Source organism: Rhineura floridana, chromosome 3 (assembly GCF_030035675.1).
Source record: "Rhineura floridana isolate rRhiFlo1 chromosome 3, rRhiFlo1.hap2, whole genome shotgun sequence".
NCBI lineage: Eukaryota > Metazoa > Chordata > Lepidosauria > Squamata > Rhineuridae > Rhineura > Rhineura floridana.
Genome location: NC_084482.1, coordinates 70,764,464 through 70,781,775, shown reverse-complemented (window position 1 = coordinate 70,781,775; position 17,312 = coordinate 70,764,464). Strand labels below are relative to the sequence as shown.

Below are 17,312 nucleotides of genomic sequence, written 5' to 3'. Positions count from 1 at the left end.
CCAGGGTCTCAGGGGGTCTTAGACCCCTTAAGTTTTTGGGAGCAGGGTCCCAATGTCTCCAGCATCCTATGAACCAATCAGAATGAAAGTAGGTGAGTCAGCCACTGAGAAGACTCTTTTCAGTAGCTAACACTCTCATGCTAGGGACGTTGTGGGAGAAGGCATTAAGAAGGATCTCATTCTCAACCCAGCAGCAAAAAAATGGGGGGGGGGATGTGGCTGTGACTATCATGAAGGGACCCTGTACTTCTGAATTTGCCACTACACTACTGCATGTGGGTCTATGGTCCAGTGATCTGTCCTGTACTAGGTAGCAGTGATAGTCGAAAAACGTGGGACTAAGGTAGGGCTTTCTGCTGCTTTGCTTTTTTAACCTTGAAAGTGAGGCCCATCTACACCTGGCACAGGCTGCATTCCACGAAGGTGGCAGGGCTGATTTCTTCAGGATTCCTCTTAATCCACAGCCACAGCAAACACCAGCTTTCTTTCCCAGCCCATCGCATAATCTGGCACTGACTGTTCAATACCTGAGCCAAGAAGCAAGGTGTCCGGGCCGGGCAGGTTGCGCGGCTGCAGAAAGCCCTGTTCCGCGTTGCAGACCCTATTCCCGCCGGCAACACCCAGCCTGGTCCCGGCGATCCTGCTCCGTGTGCCTGCCAAGCTCCAGCGGATGCCACTTCTTAGCGTCGGCAGCAGCAGCGCCTCGCCTTAAAAAAAATGCAGCCTTCCCCCTGTTGAACCAGGCGGGTGAGCTCTCAACAGAGGGAGGTGCTTGGCTCCGCACCTCCAAACTAAGCCCGCGCGATCCACACCAGCCCTCCCCCCTTCGGTTTACTTCCCCAGGCTCTCCCGATCCGGCGGCGAACTAAGGAGGCGGGGAAAGCAACGTGCGCTTCGCCATGGGGCAAGGCAAGATGCCCGCCTGCCCCCTGCCATGAGCCCGGCCCGCTCCCCTCCGCCTCTCTGCCCAGCCCAACCCTGCCCAGCCAGAAACAGCGGGGGGCGGGCGGAGAGGCTCGGAGCGCGCAGGGAGGCGGAGGGCGAGCCACACAGGTAGCCGAAGAGGTGGTGGCGGCGGCAGTTGGCGGAGGAATCGATCGCCGCAGCCTGGCCCCGATGGGCGAGCTCGAGGCGGGGGAAAAGCTCGGCCCCGGTGCGCAGTCCTCTCCGGGAAGGACTCGGAGCTGCGAGCAGCATCATGCCGGAGCCGGGCGGCGGCGCCGAGCCGTGCGTGCTCTGAGCAGGCTGGCCCGGCGCCTCTTGCAAACTTTGCGGGGGGCGCGGCAGCAGCGGCGGCGGCAAAGCGCCGAGGCAGAGGACGACGAAGGCGGCTTTAAGCGCCCGCCCGGGCCCGAGCGCGATCGTGGCCAAGCAGGTGGCGGCGGCGGCGCCCGGCTCTCATGGGGCGCGCTGAGCCGGCTCCCGGCTGCCGGTTCCGGGGATCCGCGCCCGCTCACTCCCGGCGCGCAGGGACTCAAGAACCACGGCAACACGTGTTTTCTGAACGCCGTGGTGCAGTGCCTCAGCCACACAGAATTGCTCGCCGCCTTCCTCCTGCTTGCTTTCCCCGACCAACAAGAGCCACCCGGACCTGGAGCCGGAACCACCTCCGGAGAGGTCACCCAACACTTGGCAGCGCTTGTACGCGCGCTCTGGACCCTTGAGTATACTCCGCAACTCTCCGCGGACTTCAAGGTAGGGGGCGCGAGTGAGGGAGGGGGCGGGAGGGCGAGCTGGGTACGGACCTTCCTCCTCCTTCCCTGGGCCGGGGGAGGGGCGGGAGAAGGGACGCTAAGGAAAAAGGCTGAGTGTCTATACCCCGCCGACAAAGCAGTCTTCGACGCTCCTAATTGAACCCCCACAGTGACGCGACGTGATCCGACTCTGCTCAGGAGGGGCATGTGTCCTGACTTCAACTCTGCTAGACCGCTCAGAGACACCAAACCACTGAGGCTGTCAGGCGAATTCTAACTCTGATGTCGCTCGTGCACTTCGAGATGGGTGCTAAACTGGGCAGAGTTAGGCGGATCTCTCCCCCCTCCTTTTCTCCAACCACCTGTTTAGTCGCACGCCACGCTCTTCAGAGTAATCACTCCTGTCCAGGCCGGTTGTGGCAGTGGGACCAGGTTAATTACCTTGGCAGGTGAAGGGGATGGGGTATTGCTGAGCGAATAAGCTAGCCAAAAAAAGTTTGGAGAGGAGAATAAAATTCTCAGAGGGTTTGTGTGTGTGTGTGTGTGTGTGTGTGTGGGTGGGTGTGGTGGTAGTGGTGAGATCCAGTTTTTTGGTGATTTAAGCAGTGATTGCTTTTTGGTGATTAGCTTGGAGGCTAAATGTGGGTTCATGCCTCAGATACCCTCATCTGCTTCCTGTTCTATGCAGGCAGATAGTGGTTGTGCCTGCTGGTGTCGGGACATACAGTTTGGCCACGTTCTTGCCCCAGCCAGAGATAGGGAAAATGCTACTTTCTGGCTCTAGGGATGGCTGGTGTTTGGTTTTTTGTTTTTAGTTCTGGGAGGGTAATAGAGAAATATTTGCATGTGCGGTGGAGCCAAGCAGGAAAGTGAGATTCTTAATAAAGGGCATCATATTTGGCTGTCTCAACTGCTTCACCCAAGCTGTCCGTTTCTCTCTTTTCTGGGCAAAGGCATTGAAGGAGAGATGTGTTGGAGAGGTAACTAGCGATTAAGCATTGCACACCTGACCTGAGAAGCTCTGCTGAACTCTACGGTGCTTTGAAGTTGGAAATGAAATATTTATTATTAATTGCTGTGGGACTTGCTCCTTTCCCCCTCCCCTCCTGAAAGCCCCTGTGCCAGTGTGCCTGTCATGGAGGCGAATGGACCAGCAGCAGCAGCCAGGAAGCAGAGGTCAGAGGCTGAAGCCCTGAACTGGTGCATCGTCTTCCAGATTTTATGCCAACCAAGTGCCAGGGAAGGAGGAGACCATTCTAATTGGGTACTTACAGTGTTGAAAGCGCAGAACAGCCCTCCTAGTGAATCTTCTCGCTTCCCCACCTCAGCCACTTTACTGAGATGCCCACAGCCAGGTTCATAGCACATTTGGGACAGTCAGACATCCTATTCTATGGTCTGTGCTGGCACCGGCTGTTTTCTGAAGTGGGTTTGTGCTTGGAGGAGTGAAGAATCTGGGAAAGTAGACTTGAGTTCAGAGCTGCTGCTAAGAACACAAGCTGGACAGAAAGGGAGATTGTTACGTCCTCATTTCCCTGCCTGCCACAGAGCATGGTTGCTTGTACATCAGCCATAGTCTGGCAAGAAACTGGAAAGTGTTTCCTTTTGGGGTGGGAGTCCTGGGTGTTGCTTGCAAGTGGGCCTACATCCGTTGCTTAATTGAGGGATGCGTGAACTACACTAGGGTGCTGAGCTTGGTCCAGCTTCATTGTACTGAGCCAGTGATTTGTCTGGGTGGTTTATTTAAATGTCTGTAGCTTGCTGAAGAAAAGACTGATGAATGTGCAGCATAGAGGGGTTGAGAATTGCAATAGTGAAGGATAGATAGGCCTCTCCTCCAAGACTGGGAGGGAGAGGAGGTGTGACTGCAGTGCTGGGATTTCCTATTTTGGAGGGTTGAGGATTTTTCTTTTTTGTTTTGTTTTGAGGAATGCCTTCCCTAAAATAGTGGACCTAGAGGAGCTGGGAGTAGGAGGCCCTGTGAGCCTGAGGGCTTCTAATTTCTTTTCTGTTGTTTGAAGCTACTGTCTGGTCACTCTCGTTGACAGATTTCCACCTCTGATGCTCACATTTGACTGCTGGCTATTGGGGGCTTGCTTGAAGTAAATGCCTGAGCTGTGGCTTTGGTAAATCTTACATTACTAATTCAGCTTATTGACAGACCTGCTGATACCATGATATGTGTGTGTGTGTGTGTGTGGCTTCTTTGCCGATGCAGCAAGCCACTGTCAAAGGTGAAATTGTTTTAGCGTCATCTGGTTTTTTTTCTAACCATGCACAAAGTCTGTATGTTAAGTAGGAACCCCAGGTGGATACTGGATTACAGATGAGGCTTCCGAATCTTGCAGTGCTTCACTTTGTGGTTGTTTCTGGAAACACAGATTTCAAATTCTATTGGGAACAAATCCTCAGAATGGAATATGAAACAAAACATTAGTATCAATGTCTAACCTTAAATCTGTGTGTGTGGTGTATAAGTTAGGGGGTAGATTCAGCACCACAGATGTCACCTGCTATCACCCACAGACTTATTTCAAAATTAATTATATGCAAGTTCATTTATAACTTATGTTAGATGTGAAAATCTGGATACTTTCGCAGCCTTGAGAAGCTTTTGGCAAGAAGAAGGGTGGTGGAAGGCGGATGTGAAGGGCAATGGTTGTGTAACTGCATGTGGAAAGTAGCTGGGGCCAGGTCACATCCTTGCTCAATGACTGCAACATTAAGGTGATTACTTACCCTTTGAATGAGCCAACATGGATCTAACACTAAAAAAAAACAAGAACAAACACTTTCATGGCATCTCTAATGCAAGCTTCCCATGGTATCCGTTCACACGTGTATCTGTTGGTCATCAAGTGCTGAGTAATCCAACAATGTTAGTCAACATTGTTTATCTGTATGTTTTTCTTTTGTTTTGTTCAAGCAGCTAGGGCTGGTAAATGCACTGCCTACTTGTGAGAGTACAGCTTCTCAGGCTCGTATTCCTGCCATCAACATCCGTACAAGGCAGCTACATTCCATACTGCATTTCATAGTAGAAGATACGCAAATCTTAAAAAACTATTCGACTCTCTATACCATTTTCACTACAGTCTTGAGCTAACTGGTAGCATCATGCCACTCAGATTGCAGAAGGAAGTTTGACTTCTCTTTGGAAAGCTGTGAGTTTCCTATTTGTGAATATGGTCCGTTACTATCTGCCATTGAGTATGACACCACATTTATAAGATCAGAGATTTCTTGTGTTCACATACCTGTCCCTGGTGAGACAGCTAGATGGTGCCACATCAGAACATCGTCATGTTGCCTCAGATTGTCAACAGAGCAGTTCAGGGCAGGGGTGGGGAACCTGTGGCCTTCCAGATGTTGTTAAACTACACCTCCCATCATCCCTGACCATGAGCTATGCTGGCCGGGACTGATGGGAGATGGAGTCCAACATCATCTGGAGAGCTCCAGGTTCCTCACTTGTGCTTTAGGGTAAGGTTGATAAATGAACTATAGGTTGTGGAATTCCACAGACTGATTTGAGAAGTTTGTGGAAGGTAATGTAGAGTCTGGCTTGGGTTGTGGATGCTGGAAGTGTGGCAAGAACAACTCCTGTTTGGGTTCTCTTTGCATACCTAAGGGAAGATAGCGAGGGAATCCTCCAGCTGGTTAGGCTGCCTATCCTTACCTGTGTCCCTCTACCTATCTTCCTTCCCTTGTAAACTGATATTCTCAGGGAGGTGACCTCATTTCCATCCATCATTTCTCCTCTCCATCCAGCCAAAGGAGAGAAGACATTTTGTCTTTGTTCCTTTCCTCTAGTGTGGGGCCAACGACCAGGGCTGGTTATTGTGCCTCCAACTTAGTTAGTTAGAACAATTTAGCTAGTTAGAAAGTGATGCCTTTCCTATCAGCTATGTATTTCTATACATGAAGTAGCTTTTCTTATTTTACAAAGTCTAACGTCTCAGTGATTTGCAGGAAAAAAGCCTGCTCCTTTCATACAAGCAGCTCACAAAGTTTCAGTCTGCTGCACTGTAAATTCTCTGCTAATAATGAATAATAGTGGAGCTTGAGACATTTGGTATATTAATTCAAATCTCACCTCTGCCATGGAACCAATTGCCTAGAGAGGTAGTGGGCTCTCCGACCCTGGAGGCATTCAAGAGGCAGCTGGACAGCCAGCTGTCGGGAATGCTTTGATTTGGATTCCTGCATTGAGCAGGGGGTTGGACTTGATGGCCTTATAGGCCCCTTCCAGCTGTACTATTCTATAACTTTACCAGGTGGCCCCAGACAAGTTGCTGTCTCTCAACCTAAGTTCATCACCTACAAAATGGGGATAATAATACTGACCTACCTGGGATGATAAAAGGACAAAAGTGTCAATATCTCCTGTTGACGAAATGTGGTAGAGATGATGCTTGTTGAACAAGTGTGGGCTTTTTGCATGACCAAGGCTGCCATGCTGTGTGCCATTATTATCATCATAGTAGTAGTAGCAGCTGTTGTTAATAATTTACTTAGGATGGAGTGAGTTCCGCTGAACGCAGTGAGGCTTTCTTCTGTGTAAACAAAACATCCATAGGCTCTCGTTACAATTGCTGGTTTTCAGAAAACACATCTGTGAATGGATCATCACAGATCTAGCTTACATTACAGAAATAACTACGAACTTCCATATCACCCAGTGTCACGTCACATGAAGATTTTCCTTGGCATCACTACATGCATTTATCTCCCAGCCATCAAGAACTGAGTAATCAAAATGATGTGTATATATGTACGTGAGCCAGCACTGCTTCCTATCTTGCTGTCAGCCTGGGCACTCACTAGTGTCTCATAGATGAAGTGTGGACATATGGCCTCCTTTTTCAGTGTGAGCTGGGAACTAAGCAGTGCAAGGGAAGGTTTTCCCAAAGACCTAGTATAAATCTGAATATAAAATTTGGGATTTCCACTCCCCATTTCTGAAAGAAAGACAAGCCAGAGAGGTTTTCCTATTGCGGGATTTTAGTGCAGACAATTTCTCACACAAGTAACAAGTGTTTGGAAATTGGGACACACTTTTTGGGGTGTGTGTGGCTGCTGGTGATGGGGGAGTTTGAGTATGTGGAATTAAAAATCCTCCTTTCTAGATCTCCATCTCTAAAAGCTGAAAGAAAGTAATGTGTTAAGCCCTTGTTCAGCCCCAGTCCATGTTTCACATTTTTAGCTGCTGGAGGGAGGGAGGGTTCTTTAGCACATACACACCCTCTGTTTGTTTATTGTGATGCTGAGTAGTGAAGTGTGTGACAGTCTGTGTTTCTAGGAAACAGCATGGCAAAGGATTCCGGGAAGGAGACTGGGTAGGAAAGAGACAGAGAGCATAGGTAGTCCTGTTGAGAAAATTTTTCACATTCCTGTGGAACAAAATCTGCCCTTTTCCAGTCTGTCTCTCACACTTCTGGTTACAAAGGGCTTGGGAGTTAAGTGGCCTCATTGAGACAGACACACACATACATATTCCCCTGTTGTCTGGTCATTTGGGAATGGATTGCTGCAGGGAACTTGTTTGGTAACCTTACCCTGGGAGCTGGCCTGGGAATACCTAGGAGATCTTTTTTGTTCAACTCTACTGTGATCCTGACGGTCAGGTGAAGACAAGAGAGGCAGGCGGCCAGGAGGGAGGAGGAACACTGGCTGCCTCGACTCAACTGGGTTGCTCCTGCAGTGGCCTTTGTGCACTCTTCAAATAAGTGTTCTGCAACTGCAATTTTTGCTTCACCTCTGTGGTGTAGTGTAGAGGGATTGCAGCTCTAGGACTTTTTTTTCACGAGCAGGAGCTATGGCATCACCTGCAAGAGACTCTCAGTTCAGCGTGGCATACATGGTTGTGGAGCATCCCGCTTTATCCTAATAACAACATTGTGAGGTAGACTAGGCTAACCCAGTGACACCAAATGAACTTCATGGCTGATCAGAGTTATGAACTCAGATAGTTTCTCTAGCCCAAAAACTACATGCTAACCCTGTCATGAACCTGGATATTTTTCTGAAATGTTAAAATTATATGTAACATCATGGCTCAGTGCAAAGAACTCTGGGAGTGTCATCTTGTTAGAGACACAGGCCTCGGAAAGGGAAAAATGTTAAGTTTCGATTCCCAGCTGAAGACAGTTAAGGGAGGCCTAAACAGGGGCACCTGGTTATCTGTGCTAATCAGCAAGAGCCTGGCACTCAAGGCCATTCGAGTCTGAGAAGATTGAAAGCCCTGTTGGGAGGGGGGCCTGGAAGGCGCGAAAAAGAGGAGAAACATCTAGAAAGGGATTACATCAGAAAACTCCTGATTGGTTAATTAATCTTGGACCGTTGGGTTTCTTTCCCTTAAGTATAGGGCTTGAGACCCATAGCCTTTGTTCCCTTAGGAAGGTTCTGAAAGGTTCCTTCTGACTGGTGCCTATGGGAGGTTACCTAAGCAGGGTTCCATTGCTTGCAACTGATGCTATTCTCTCTAAGGAGAGACGAAACTTCAACCAACTACCTCTTATGTAAGTAGATAGGTTAGCTAGGTTGTTATTTTCTTGTTGTGTGAATGAATTCTCTTATGTGTACCTAAACCCTTGTTTGGGTGTATGGTTTTGAATAATTGTTTGCTGCTATATTTTAATGTGCACTTATATTGTTGAATAAAGCTACTTCTATTTAACCTGGTGTGTTCATTGAGGGTAAGGGTGGTTCTGAATTCAGCACCTTGACCATTCAGCTACACAACTACCAAAAGGGAAAAGGAGTTAAGCCTAATTCTGTTTTGTGGGGTTTTACCAGAGGTTTCTTGACAAGGAGTGTAAATTTGGCTCTTGTCCTATAGGACCTTGGTTTACCTATTTTCTGGGCTCAGAGTTCCCCTAGCTTTGAGTGGAACCAGTGACGGGGGTGGTGGCAGCCTACTTTCTACCTTACAAGGTTGGTGTTAGTTTACATAGCCTTGGTAAGAGAGAATTTGGGATTTGGGATTCCAGAACAATTACCCTAAGGGTGGGAATTGGGTCTGAAGCATGATCCTCGCGCCTTGAGGGGCGGAGAAGCATAACAAACCCAGGGTTGGAAACCTTTTTGGATTGGTGGCCAGAACCTTATCTGTTCCAGCCTAACTGTCAATCAACTGATGTCATTATGATGTCAGATTATTGACAGGAGAGTGTGGTAGCCCACCTGCCAAAGTCCCTTGTACAATGGCTGTCAGACATTTGGGAAGTACTGCACAAAGTGCTTTACAAGCCTTGTGCTCTGTGCTTCCCAAGTGCTGAGCATGAAAATAATGAAATGGACTGCCTTCAAGTTGATTCTGACTTATGGGTGACCCTATGAATAGGGTTTTCATGGTAAGCAGTATTCAGAGTGGGTTTACCATTGCCTTCCTCTGAGGCTAGAGGCAGTGACTGGCCCAAGGTCACCCAGTGAGCTTCAAGGCTGTGTGGAGATTCGAACCCTGGTCTGCCAGGTCATAGTCCAACACCTTAACCACTACACCACACTGGCTCTCACTGCTTTCTGTAGGGATTGGCTGCACAATTGAGTTCCCCAGGGGAACTTGGTCTCATAGCTTATCCAGCAGGCTTGAAGTCAGTCCATCAGCTGATGGGTGGTGACTTCATCCTTGTTTCCTGTAGGGACTGGCTTCCCCTTGGGGAACTCAGTTGTGCAAGCAGTCTAGCCATGTCTCTGCCTCCCCTGCACCTAATGTTGCATATAACGGTAGGTGTGGGACAGGTGGAAAAGGGTTGCGGGTAAATGGCCTTGCAGGTCATATTGGGACCTGTGCAGAGCCAAATTTGGCTGGAGATTCCCCACCCTTGTGCTAACCACTGCACCACCCTCTATGACTGTCAACTGATCTTAATAAATTGTGTATTATGGTATGCACTGTTGCCCTTGGGGTGTGCCTGTGTGTATAATAGATCAACATTGTTGCCTGAATTTTTGGACTCTCCTAGAGGATGAAGTTGTGGACTCCCTTTAGGGGTGTGGCTATGGAGGTCATTGTGACAAGGTCCTGCACTTTTATATCACTGCAACACCTCTTAGACTGATAATCCTGTGAGCCCCAATCAAATTTTCATTCCATTGGGCTACATGAGTGCTGGAAGGTTCAGCCAGTAATAGTTTTTCAAAACAAATTTGAAGAAGAACAAGTGTGTACTCTGCAGTTTCAGGATTTTTTTAAAAAAACCCTTCCTGGCTGTGCATCCCCCTGTTAAGAATACCTAGTCCTGGAGGGCAATAATATTCCTCCAATATCATTAGATTGCAGGCTCTGGAGTAATCTGTACAAAAATGCCCTTTTCCAAATCTGCTTTTCTGTACACAACCCTGCTATTGTGGTTTTTATTTATTTATTTAATATCCCTCCTTTCCAACTTATTTAACAAAAGTATATTCTGCCTTTCCAAGTTATCTGTGAGGGATAGGAATCGTAAAACCAATAAGCAGAAATAAATAACCACCCATAATAAGACCACAGTGGTGCAAGCATGACAAGCTAGCAACAAAATTTGATCAGGAAAGGCGTTTACCTGGTTCCTAAAAGAAAACAGCCTAGGTGCCAGACACACTGCTTTGGAGAGGGTATTCCACAATCAGGGCACCACAGCTGAAAAGGCCCCATCTCCAGGAGCTACTGTCCTAAGCTCATTTGGTGGAAATACCTGGTATAGGACTTCTGGTGATGATTACAGGAGATGGGCTGGTTCCTGTGGGATAAGGTAGTCCTTTAGGTAATATATAGCTTGCTCCTGAGATACTAGAGTAATTGGGACCAGGAGGATTTAGCTGAGGGACCTGATCCTCACAGGGTAAAGATTAGAAAAAGGAAAAGAATGAAACAGACCTTTTCCTGGGTTTCTGAAGTGCCAGTTCCCCATCAGTCAATGGTCCACTTCCATATTTGAATAATACTTTGCCTGTGGGTGGTGGGAAGCACTGTTCTCACTGTGGGGCATTGTGAGGTGAGGGCATGCAAATAATTAGTTACGCCAAGGGTTGTGTAGGTGATCTCCCCATGACTGCCTAGAGCCATTCTCCTTCCTTCAGTGGCTCCTATGAATGGTTGGCAAATCTTGTCTGGCCCCCTCTGACTGTCCTGTGCCAAAAATAGTTCACATTGTCCTAGCATTGTAGCTGAGCCAATCAGACAGGGCTGGATGAATGGAGGCTCTTTCTCACTCAATCCAGATGCCTGTCAATTTGGTCTCCTCTGAGATTGTTCAGCTCATGTTTATTTATTGCCCATGTTTCTGCTGTGCCCATGCCAGTAATATCACACTTTCCAATGGGATGCTGCTGTTGCTGTCATCATCGCTGACCTTCCTTTTTATTCTTCTGACAGATCTTTGATCAGCAGTAAATGAATGGAGGGAAAAAATAAAAATAAAACCTGCAGCAGACGTTCAGATTCCAGTCCTGAAGAGATGCAGGAAAGAGACCTTTTCAACTCAAGCCAGAGATTGGTTAATCAGGAGTACCTGAATTTGAGACAGTTTACTCCCATGCCTGAGCACAACTAAAATCCACATTCCCTGGTTTAAGCCACTGGGATATAAAGAACAGCTTAAGCAACTAGTACATATACAGTGATAAAGAGAAGCTTATGCCATAATAAAATTGTTAGTCTTTAACAGTCTTTGCCACAAGACTCTGTTGTTTTTGCTGCAACAGACCACTGTCCTCCTGGGAACAGTTAAGTTGCCATTCACCTTTTGCCCTGCACTTAAGTTTGTGAGCTGGAGATACAATATATAGTCTTCTCTATTACTTTTGACAGTGCTTTGTTTGTGACTGTACCAACCAGTACAGAGTACCGTCACCTTTTTTTTTTTGCTGTCCTTGGCAGCCACTCATGGTGCCAACAGGATTTCCTGGGCCCAGTATACTGTATGTAGATCCCCCCCCCTACATTCCCACCCACCCACACCTCCTGGCAATCTGTTGGCATGAACTGCTTCTTAGGTACATATATTACCAATATGAATAGTTATTTTGAATCCCTGATAACAGCAGACAAAAAATACCCAGTGTGTGCTGCTTCACAATATTGGTGGCAGAACCAACCTCACAGGGTTGCTGCAAATATAAAAGGGTGAGGAGGACTCAGGAAGAAAAGCATTGCACAAATATGTCAAGTCATATTCACAAACCATGCAGTGAATGGGGAAAACATGCACAAAGGCAGCCCCCCCCCCAGTTACTGTAACTGCAACATTCCACAGTCCTGATATTTTATAGCAAATTACAAAAAACAAAATAAAACTTGACCCCCCACAAATGCTATAAGCATGTGCAGTTTGACTGAACCATCTCTCAGCCAACACACGCATGCACGGACACACGCACGCACACACGCACGCATACACACAATGTGAAAATACATTCACCCCGTATAATAGTTTATTGTCAAAACCGGTTGGTCATTGCAGAACTTAAAAAAAAATCAGTATTGTTTTCCTGCTAAATAACAGCAGTGACACCTAATTAAGCCCTGCCTAATTGCTTAAAAATAGGATGGGGGGGGAGAGAGAAATTAACAGTGTAATCCTATGCTATGCCTATTGAAAAGTCCCACTGATTTACAACACAGTTCTAACCATGTCTACTCATGTCCTGGGCTCCTAATGGAGGAAGGGCGGGATGTAAATCTAATAAATAATAATAATAATAATACTCAAAAAGAATTCAATAGGGTTTACTCCCAGTTTGAGAGCCAGTGTGGCAAAGTGGTTAAGGTGTCAGACTACGACCTGGGAGACCAGGGTTCAAATCCCCACACAGCCATGAAGCTCACTGGGTGACCTTGGGCCAGTCGCTGCCTCTCAGCCTCAGAGGAAGGCAATGGTAAACCTCCTCTGAATATGATTAAGAGAGCCAGTGTGGTGTAGTGGTTAAGGTGTTGGAGTACGACCTGGGAGACCAGGGTTCGAATCCCCACACAGCCATGAAGCTCACTGGGTGACCTTGGGCCAGTCACTGCCTCTCAGCCTCAGAGGAAGGCAATAGTAAACCCCCTCTGAATACTGCTTACCATGAAAACCCTATTCATAGGGTTGCCATAAGTCAGGATCGACTTGAAGGCAGTCCATTATATTATTACTCCCAGTTATGTGGGATTAGCATTGTATCTTTGCATTGCATTGCAGCTTTTCTCCTAGAAAAGTGAATATAGGATTAAAGTTTCATGTTGGGAAGGTTTTCAAAACAGGCTATGAATTATATAGATAAGCTGACCTGTTCAACAGCCCAGGAAAATTTAAACTTGTATGACTCCTTATATTTAGAAACTATAACACATTATAATGGCATTATAAAGTGTGTGTACTCTTTTTTCATTTCTGTTCAAAAATTATTTGATAGATGAAATATATGCTTTTTTTGCAAATAACTGTAAAAAACTGCATGTACACTTTTATTACCATAACCGCTGAAATTATTTACTGTGCATGCTTACTGTTGTTGTCCCTGCAGCCATTTTATGCTGGCACCCACAGCACTTTTATCAAGATATGAGTACCACACCTCCTTATTTATTTATTTTTCTCTTGACCCAAGCATGGCTATTTTTTGGGGGTGTGTGTGTCTGGTCTACTAAAGTGTTGGTCTTCATCTGGTGGATTGGGACACACTATTGCAGGGACAAGGAACCAAACCCTTCAGGCCTGTCTGTCTTGACCCCTTGGGACTTTCCTCAGGCCATTCCCCTCCCCGTGTGTGTGTGTGTGTGTGTGTGTGAGAGAGAGAGAGAGAGAGAGAGAGAGGGAGAGGGGGAGGGGGAGGGAGAGAGGGAGGGGGAGGGAGAGAGAGATCTGGCTTTTGCTGGAATGTAGCCTAGCATACAAAGGTAAAACTCGCACCTGTTGTTCTACCCACTTTTTGTCTCTGGCCTCCCCCACTATTGGCATGCAGCCCCCAGAAGATTGTCCATGAGGGAATGCGGCCTTCAAGCTGAAAAATGTTCCCCATCCGTGTGCTACTGGGTTGTAGCCTAACCTAAGGTGAATTGCAACAGTAGTAGTGCAGTATGCCATCATACAAATGCATGGTAAAAAAATTATGATGTGGGCCCCAAATGCATGTTTGGGCTAAGAAGAGTTCCAGAAGGTTGAAGACTACTGTATGAGAGCCAAAGGTTAAGCTGTCAGCCAGCAAAACCAAGCTATCTATATGTGTTTTGTAAAGATTCCACATCTTTTCACTTCTGCTGCTAATCAGATATTCTCTAGATGTAATGCATTCCTACAGGACAACTAACCTTCTTTTCTCCCCCCCTGTGATTCATCCATAAGCCGTTGCCCAATCTGAAATAGAATAAAAATGCTTAAGCTTGGTTCAGATCAGCCTGACTCCTGGCATCACTTCTGCTTTGATGGGACTGTGGATAATGAGGCAAATGGAACATTCCTTCCTTTGTTTTTACTAATGTCCTTCTCTTTAGTTTCCAACTTCTAGTCTACAGAGGAAGTAAAAGTTGGAAGAAATGCCTGGTAGGGAGCTCAGATTTGTTTATTTATTTATTTGTTTATGTAGTGTATTTATATTCCCCCTTTCCTCCAAGGAACTCAAGGTGGTGTACATGGTTCTCCTCCTCCCCATTGTATTCCCACAATGACCCTGTGAGGTAAATTAGGCTGAGATACCACAACTGGCCCAAGGTCACCCAGTGAGTTTCATGGTTGAATGGGGATTTGAACCTTGGTCTTCCAGTTCCTAGTCTAACCTCTGCATCTGCCAACATCCCTTATTAGGGATATTCAAATAATGATTGAGAGAAAATCTTTGGATTTGCTGGTTGGATGCTTTTGAGAGAAAGAGAGGAGTGCGTGAGAGAGCTTAAATGGTGCCTACTCTATAGTGGTACTTATGCCAGAATCCAAGGAAGTTGGATAATGATGGTTGCATAAATCTTTCCTCAGGGTTATGCCTTTGGAGAAACAATGTTGGTTTTTTCTCCTCTTCCATCTTGTATTTAAATGCCTCAGCAGCTCCTTCCTTGGCCGTACCCACATCAGTTTTCATCAGCCACATCCTCATCCTGTGCCTCCAGGGACTTGGAAAATCCAACACATGTCTCAATGCAGGGGAAGTTTTCCCCATAATTTATCTTAATGCGGGGGGGGGACGGGACCTGCCCTAGTTTAATTTCTGCATCTCAAGTTAGAGGCACAGGTGTAGGAAGAGTTCAAAAAGTTGGCAACTCTAAGTTTAAAAGATGCCCAAACATCTGGTCATCTTTTTTAAAAAATTATATACATGCAACACCAGAAATTTCTCATAAGAATAATTTTGGTGGGAACCATCCCCTTCATCCCCTCCCGAAATGAAATGTTCATTTGCACCGGCACAGTGGCCTCTTCATATAGCATGAAGTAGAATAGCTGACCTCTTTTTCTGTGGGTTGCGCAGCGTAGCGATTTCTAGTGATGCATGCCCACTCTTTCATGATACTTGGACTCACCAAGGGAGGCTGCTGAGAATAATGTTTTATTACAGTAATATTTCCCTAGCAAGGCTGTGTTTAATTTCTGTTTAATAGGATGGTTATTATGCAGCCATAAGCCATAAGGCTCCAGTGATGAGCTACCTGCTGAGGTTTCACTACAAGTTACAGATAAGTATCTGGAGGGCAGATCTGTTAACACTCGGTTGGCTATGTAGTTCTGTTAATAATCAAGTGCTTGTTAGCATTTAATAGCTCTTCAATATCCAAAGAACATGGGCAAGAAGCCTTGCTTGAGGAGGAAATAGGTTTGAGCTGCTTTTGCAACCCTCTCTGGCAACACTGTGTGGCCATCTGGGCTTTTGGACCCTGCAGCAAAGTGTGACATATGGCTGCTGCTGCTGGGTTTGATCTCTTAGAGCAGGAATGAGTCATCTGTGATCCTCCAGATGTTGTCGGACTCCAACTCCCATCAGCCACTGCCTGCACGCCAATGGTCTGGAATGATTAGAGCTGGAGTCCAACATCTGGAGGGTCACAGCATCCCTCATCCCTCATCCTTGTCACATAGGATGCTATGGATGTCTCACATCTGGACCATCATATTAAGAGGGCCCTCAAGCACTCCAGTCTAACTGTGCTGAGGGGTCCTTAAGGGAATGTTCCATCAGACATGGCTTCTGTTCTGGCAAATGAATGCTGTCATGTTATAGCAATGCAGGAATGCAGAGTTGGTGCAAGACTTTGTGCTGCCTGAGGTAGGAAATTCAAATGGTCACCTCCCCAAAATAATATGTGATTGTCCATATATGTTCCACTATGTTTACACAATCTATGGCAGGTACCTTCACCATCAGGGTTGTAGTCTTCTGGGGCTGCAAGGGTCTTTCACCCCTTACATTTTGGGGGCAAGGTCCCAGCAGGGTCCCTGTGTATGAGCCAATCAGTATGAAAGTGGAATGTGTTAGCCACTGAGAAAAGTCTTCTCACTTGGCTAACAATATGCTTACTTGTCCTTTTGTGCTGATTAGAGCCAATCAGAGTGACAGGAGGTGAGTCAGTCACTGAGAAGACTCTTCTCGGTAGCTAACACACGCCTCTCCTTTCATGCTGATTTGCTGCTAGGGTAAGTGAGAAGTGAGATTCATGGCAAAGAACCTTGGTCTCCCAAATCCTAGTCCCACACTTGGCTTCATATCAGAATTCTTAAAATTAAAATGTTTCTGGCAATGCTTAGCCACTAGAGAGAGAGAGAGAGAGAGACTGAGGGAGTGAGGAAGCCTCTGCACTCTGTAGTTTTATTCTGGTTCTGTGATTTTGTAATTGCAGAAGAGATGGGGGCATGGCTGTAAGAGGGCATGGTGTGGCTATCATGAAGGGACCCTGCACTTCTGAATTTGCCCCTACACTACTGTTCACCACTCATTTCAGATGAATCCAGAGCAAGGTCTCTCATGCTGCACCCAGCTTCTAGCTAGAAAGCATTCAGAGAGCCCTACTAAGCGCCAAGGAATTAACAACCTATTCCAAAGCATTTTCTGTCACCCACCAACACATTAGCCATCTGGGGCAGTACCTTCCAGCAAACATCTTCTTAAACTTGCAAGCAGAATGTAACTATCTTTGGGGCTGATCATTTGTTGTTCTTTAATGGGTAGTCTGAAGGCACACCAGTCTATCGCCTTGCTAAAGCTAAGCAGGGCTGGGTTTCATCAGTGTCTGGATGCAGGGCTGGCGCCAGATGTGACTGGGCCCTTGGGCACCAGCCTGCTGTGGGTCTCCTGCTCCCAGCCTCCCCAACAGACCCTGCGGGACTGCTCCACCTACCTCTTCTCTTTCTGTGAATGACCTGTGCGCTGGGTGCTCAGGTTGCTGCCATCAACCAAGATGGTGGCAGAGGCTTCTCTGAGGGCTGATACCCCGCCGCCATCTTTGTTGATGGCACGAATGCGTGCTATGCTGCTTGCATGCACCTGCCTGCCATCAATCAAGATGGTGATAGGGGCATCAACCTCTTAGAGAAGCCTCTGCTGCCATCTTGGTTGATGGCAGCTGCACATGCAGGGCATTCTCAGAAAGGCAGAAGAGGTAGGTGGAGTGGGTGGGTGCCACAGGCCTGCATGGTCTGTAGGGAGGGGCTGGGAGCTCCGTCCCTGCGATCT

The 17,312-nt window shown here is 47.0% G+C and overlaps 1 protein-coding gene across 4 annotated transcripts in view; it reads left to right on the top strand.

Moving 5' to 3' along the window:
- The first annotated feature begins 836 nt into the window (after positions 1–836).
- The window catches only part of USP43 (ubiquitin specific peptidase 43), a 146,607-nt gene continuing 130,131 nt past the window's right edge, over positions 837–17,312 (top strand). For 2 of the 4 annotated variants that reach the window (XM_061616494.1, XM_061616493.1), the window contains exon 1: positions 837–1,695. In XM_061616494.1, coding sequence (XP_061472478.1) covers positions 1,117–1,695 — 579 coding nt within the window. In that variant the 5' untranslated portion in view covers positions 837–1,116. Of the gene's footprint in view, positions 1,696–2,109; positions 2,144–8,074; positions 8,216–13,619; positions 13,709–17,312 lie in introns of those variants that run through there. The other 2 variants (XM_061616496.1, XM_061616495.1) reach the window with 2 other exon arrangements.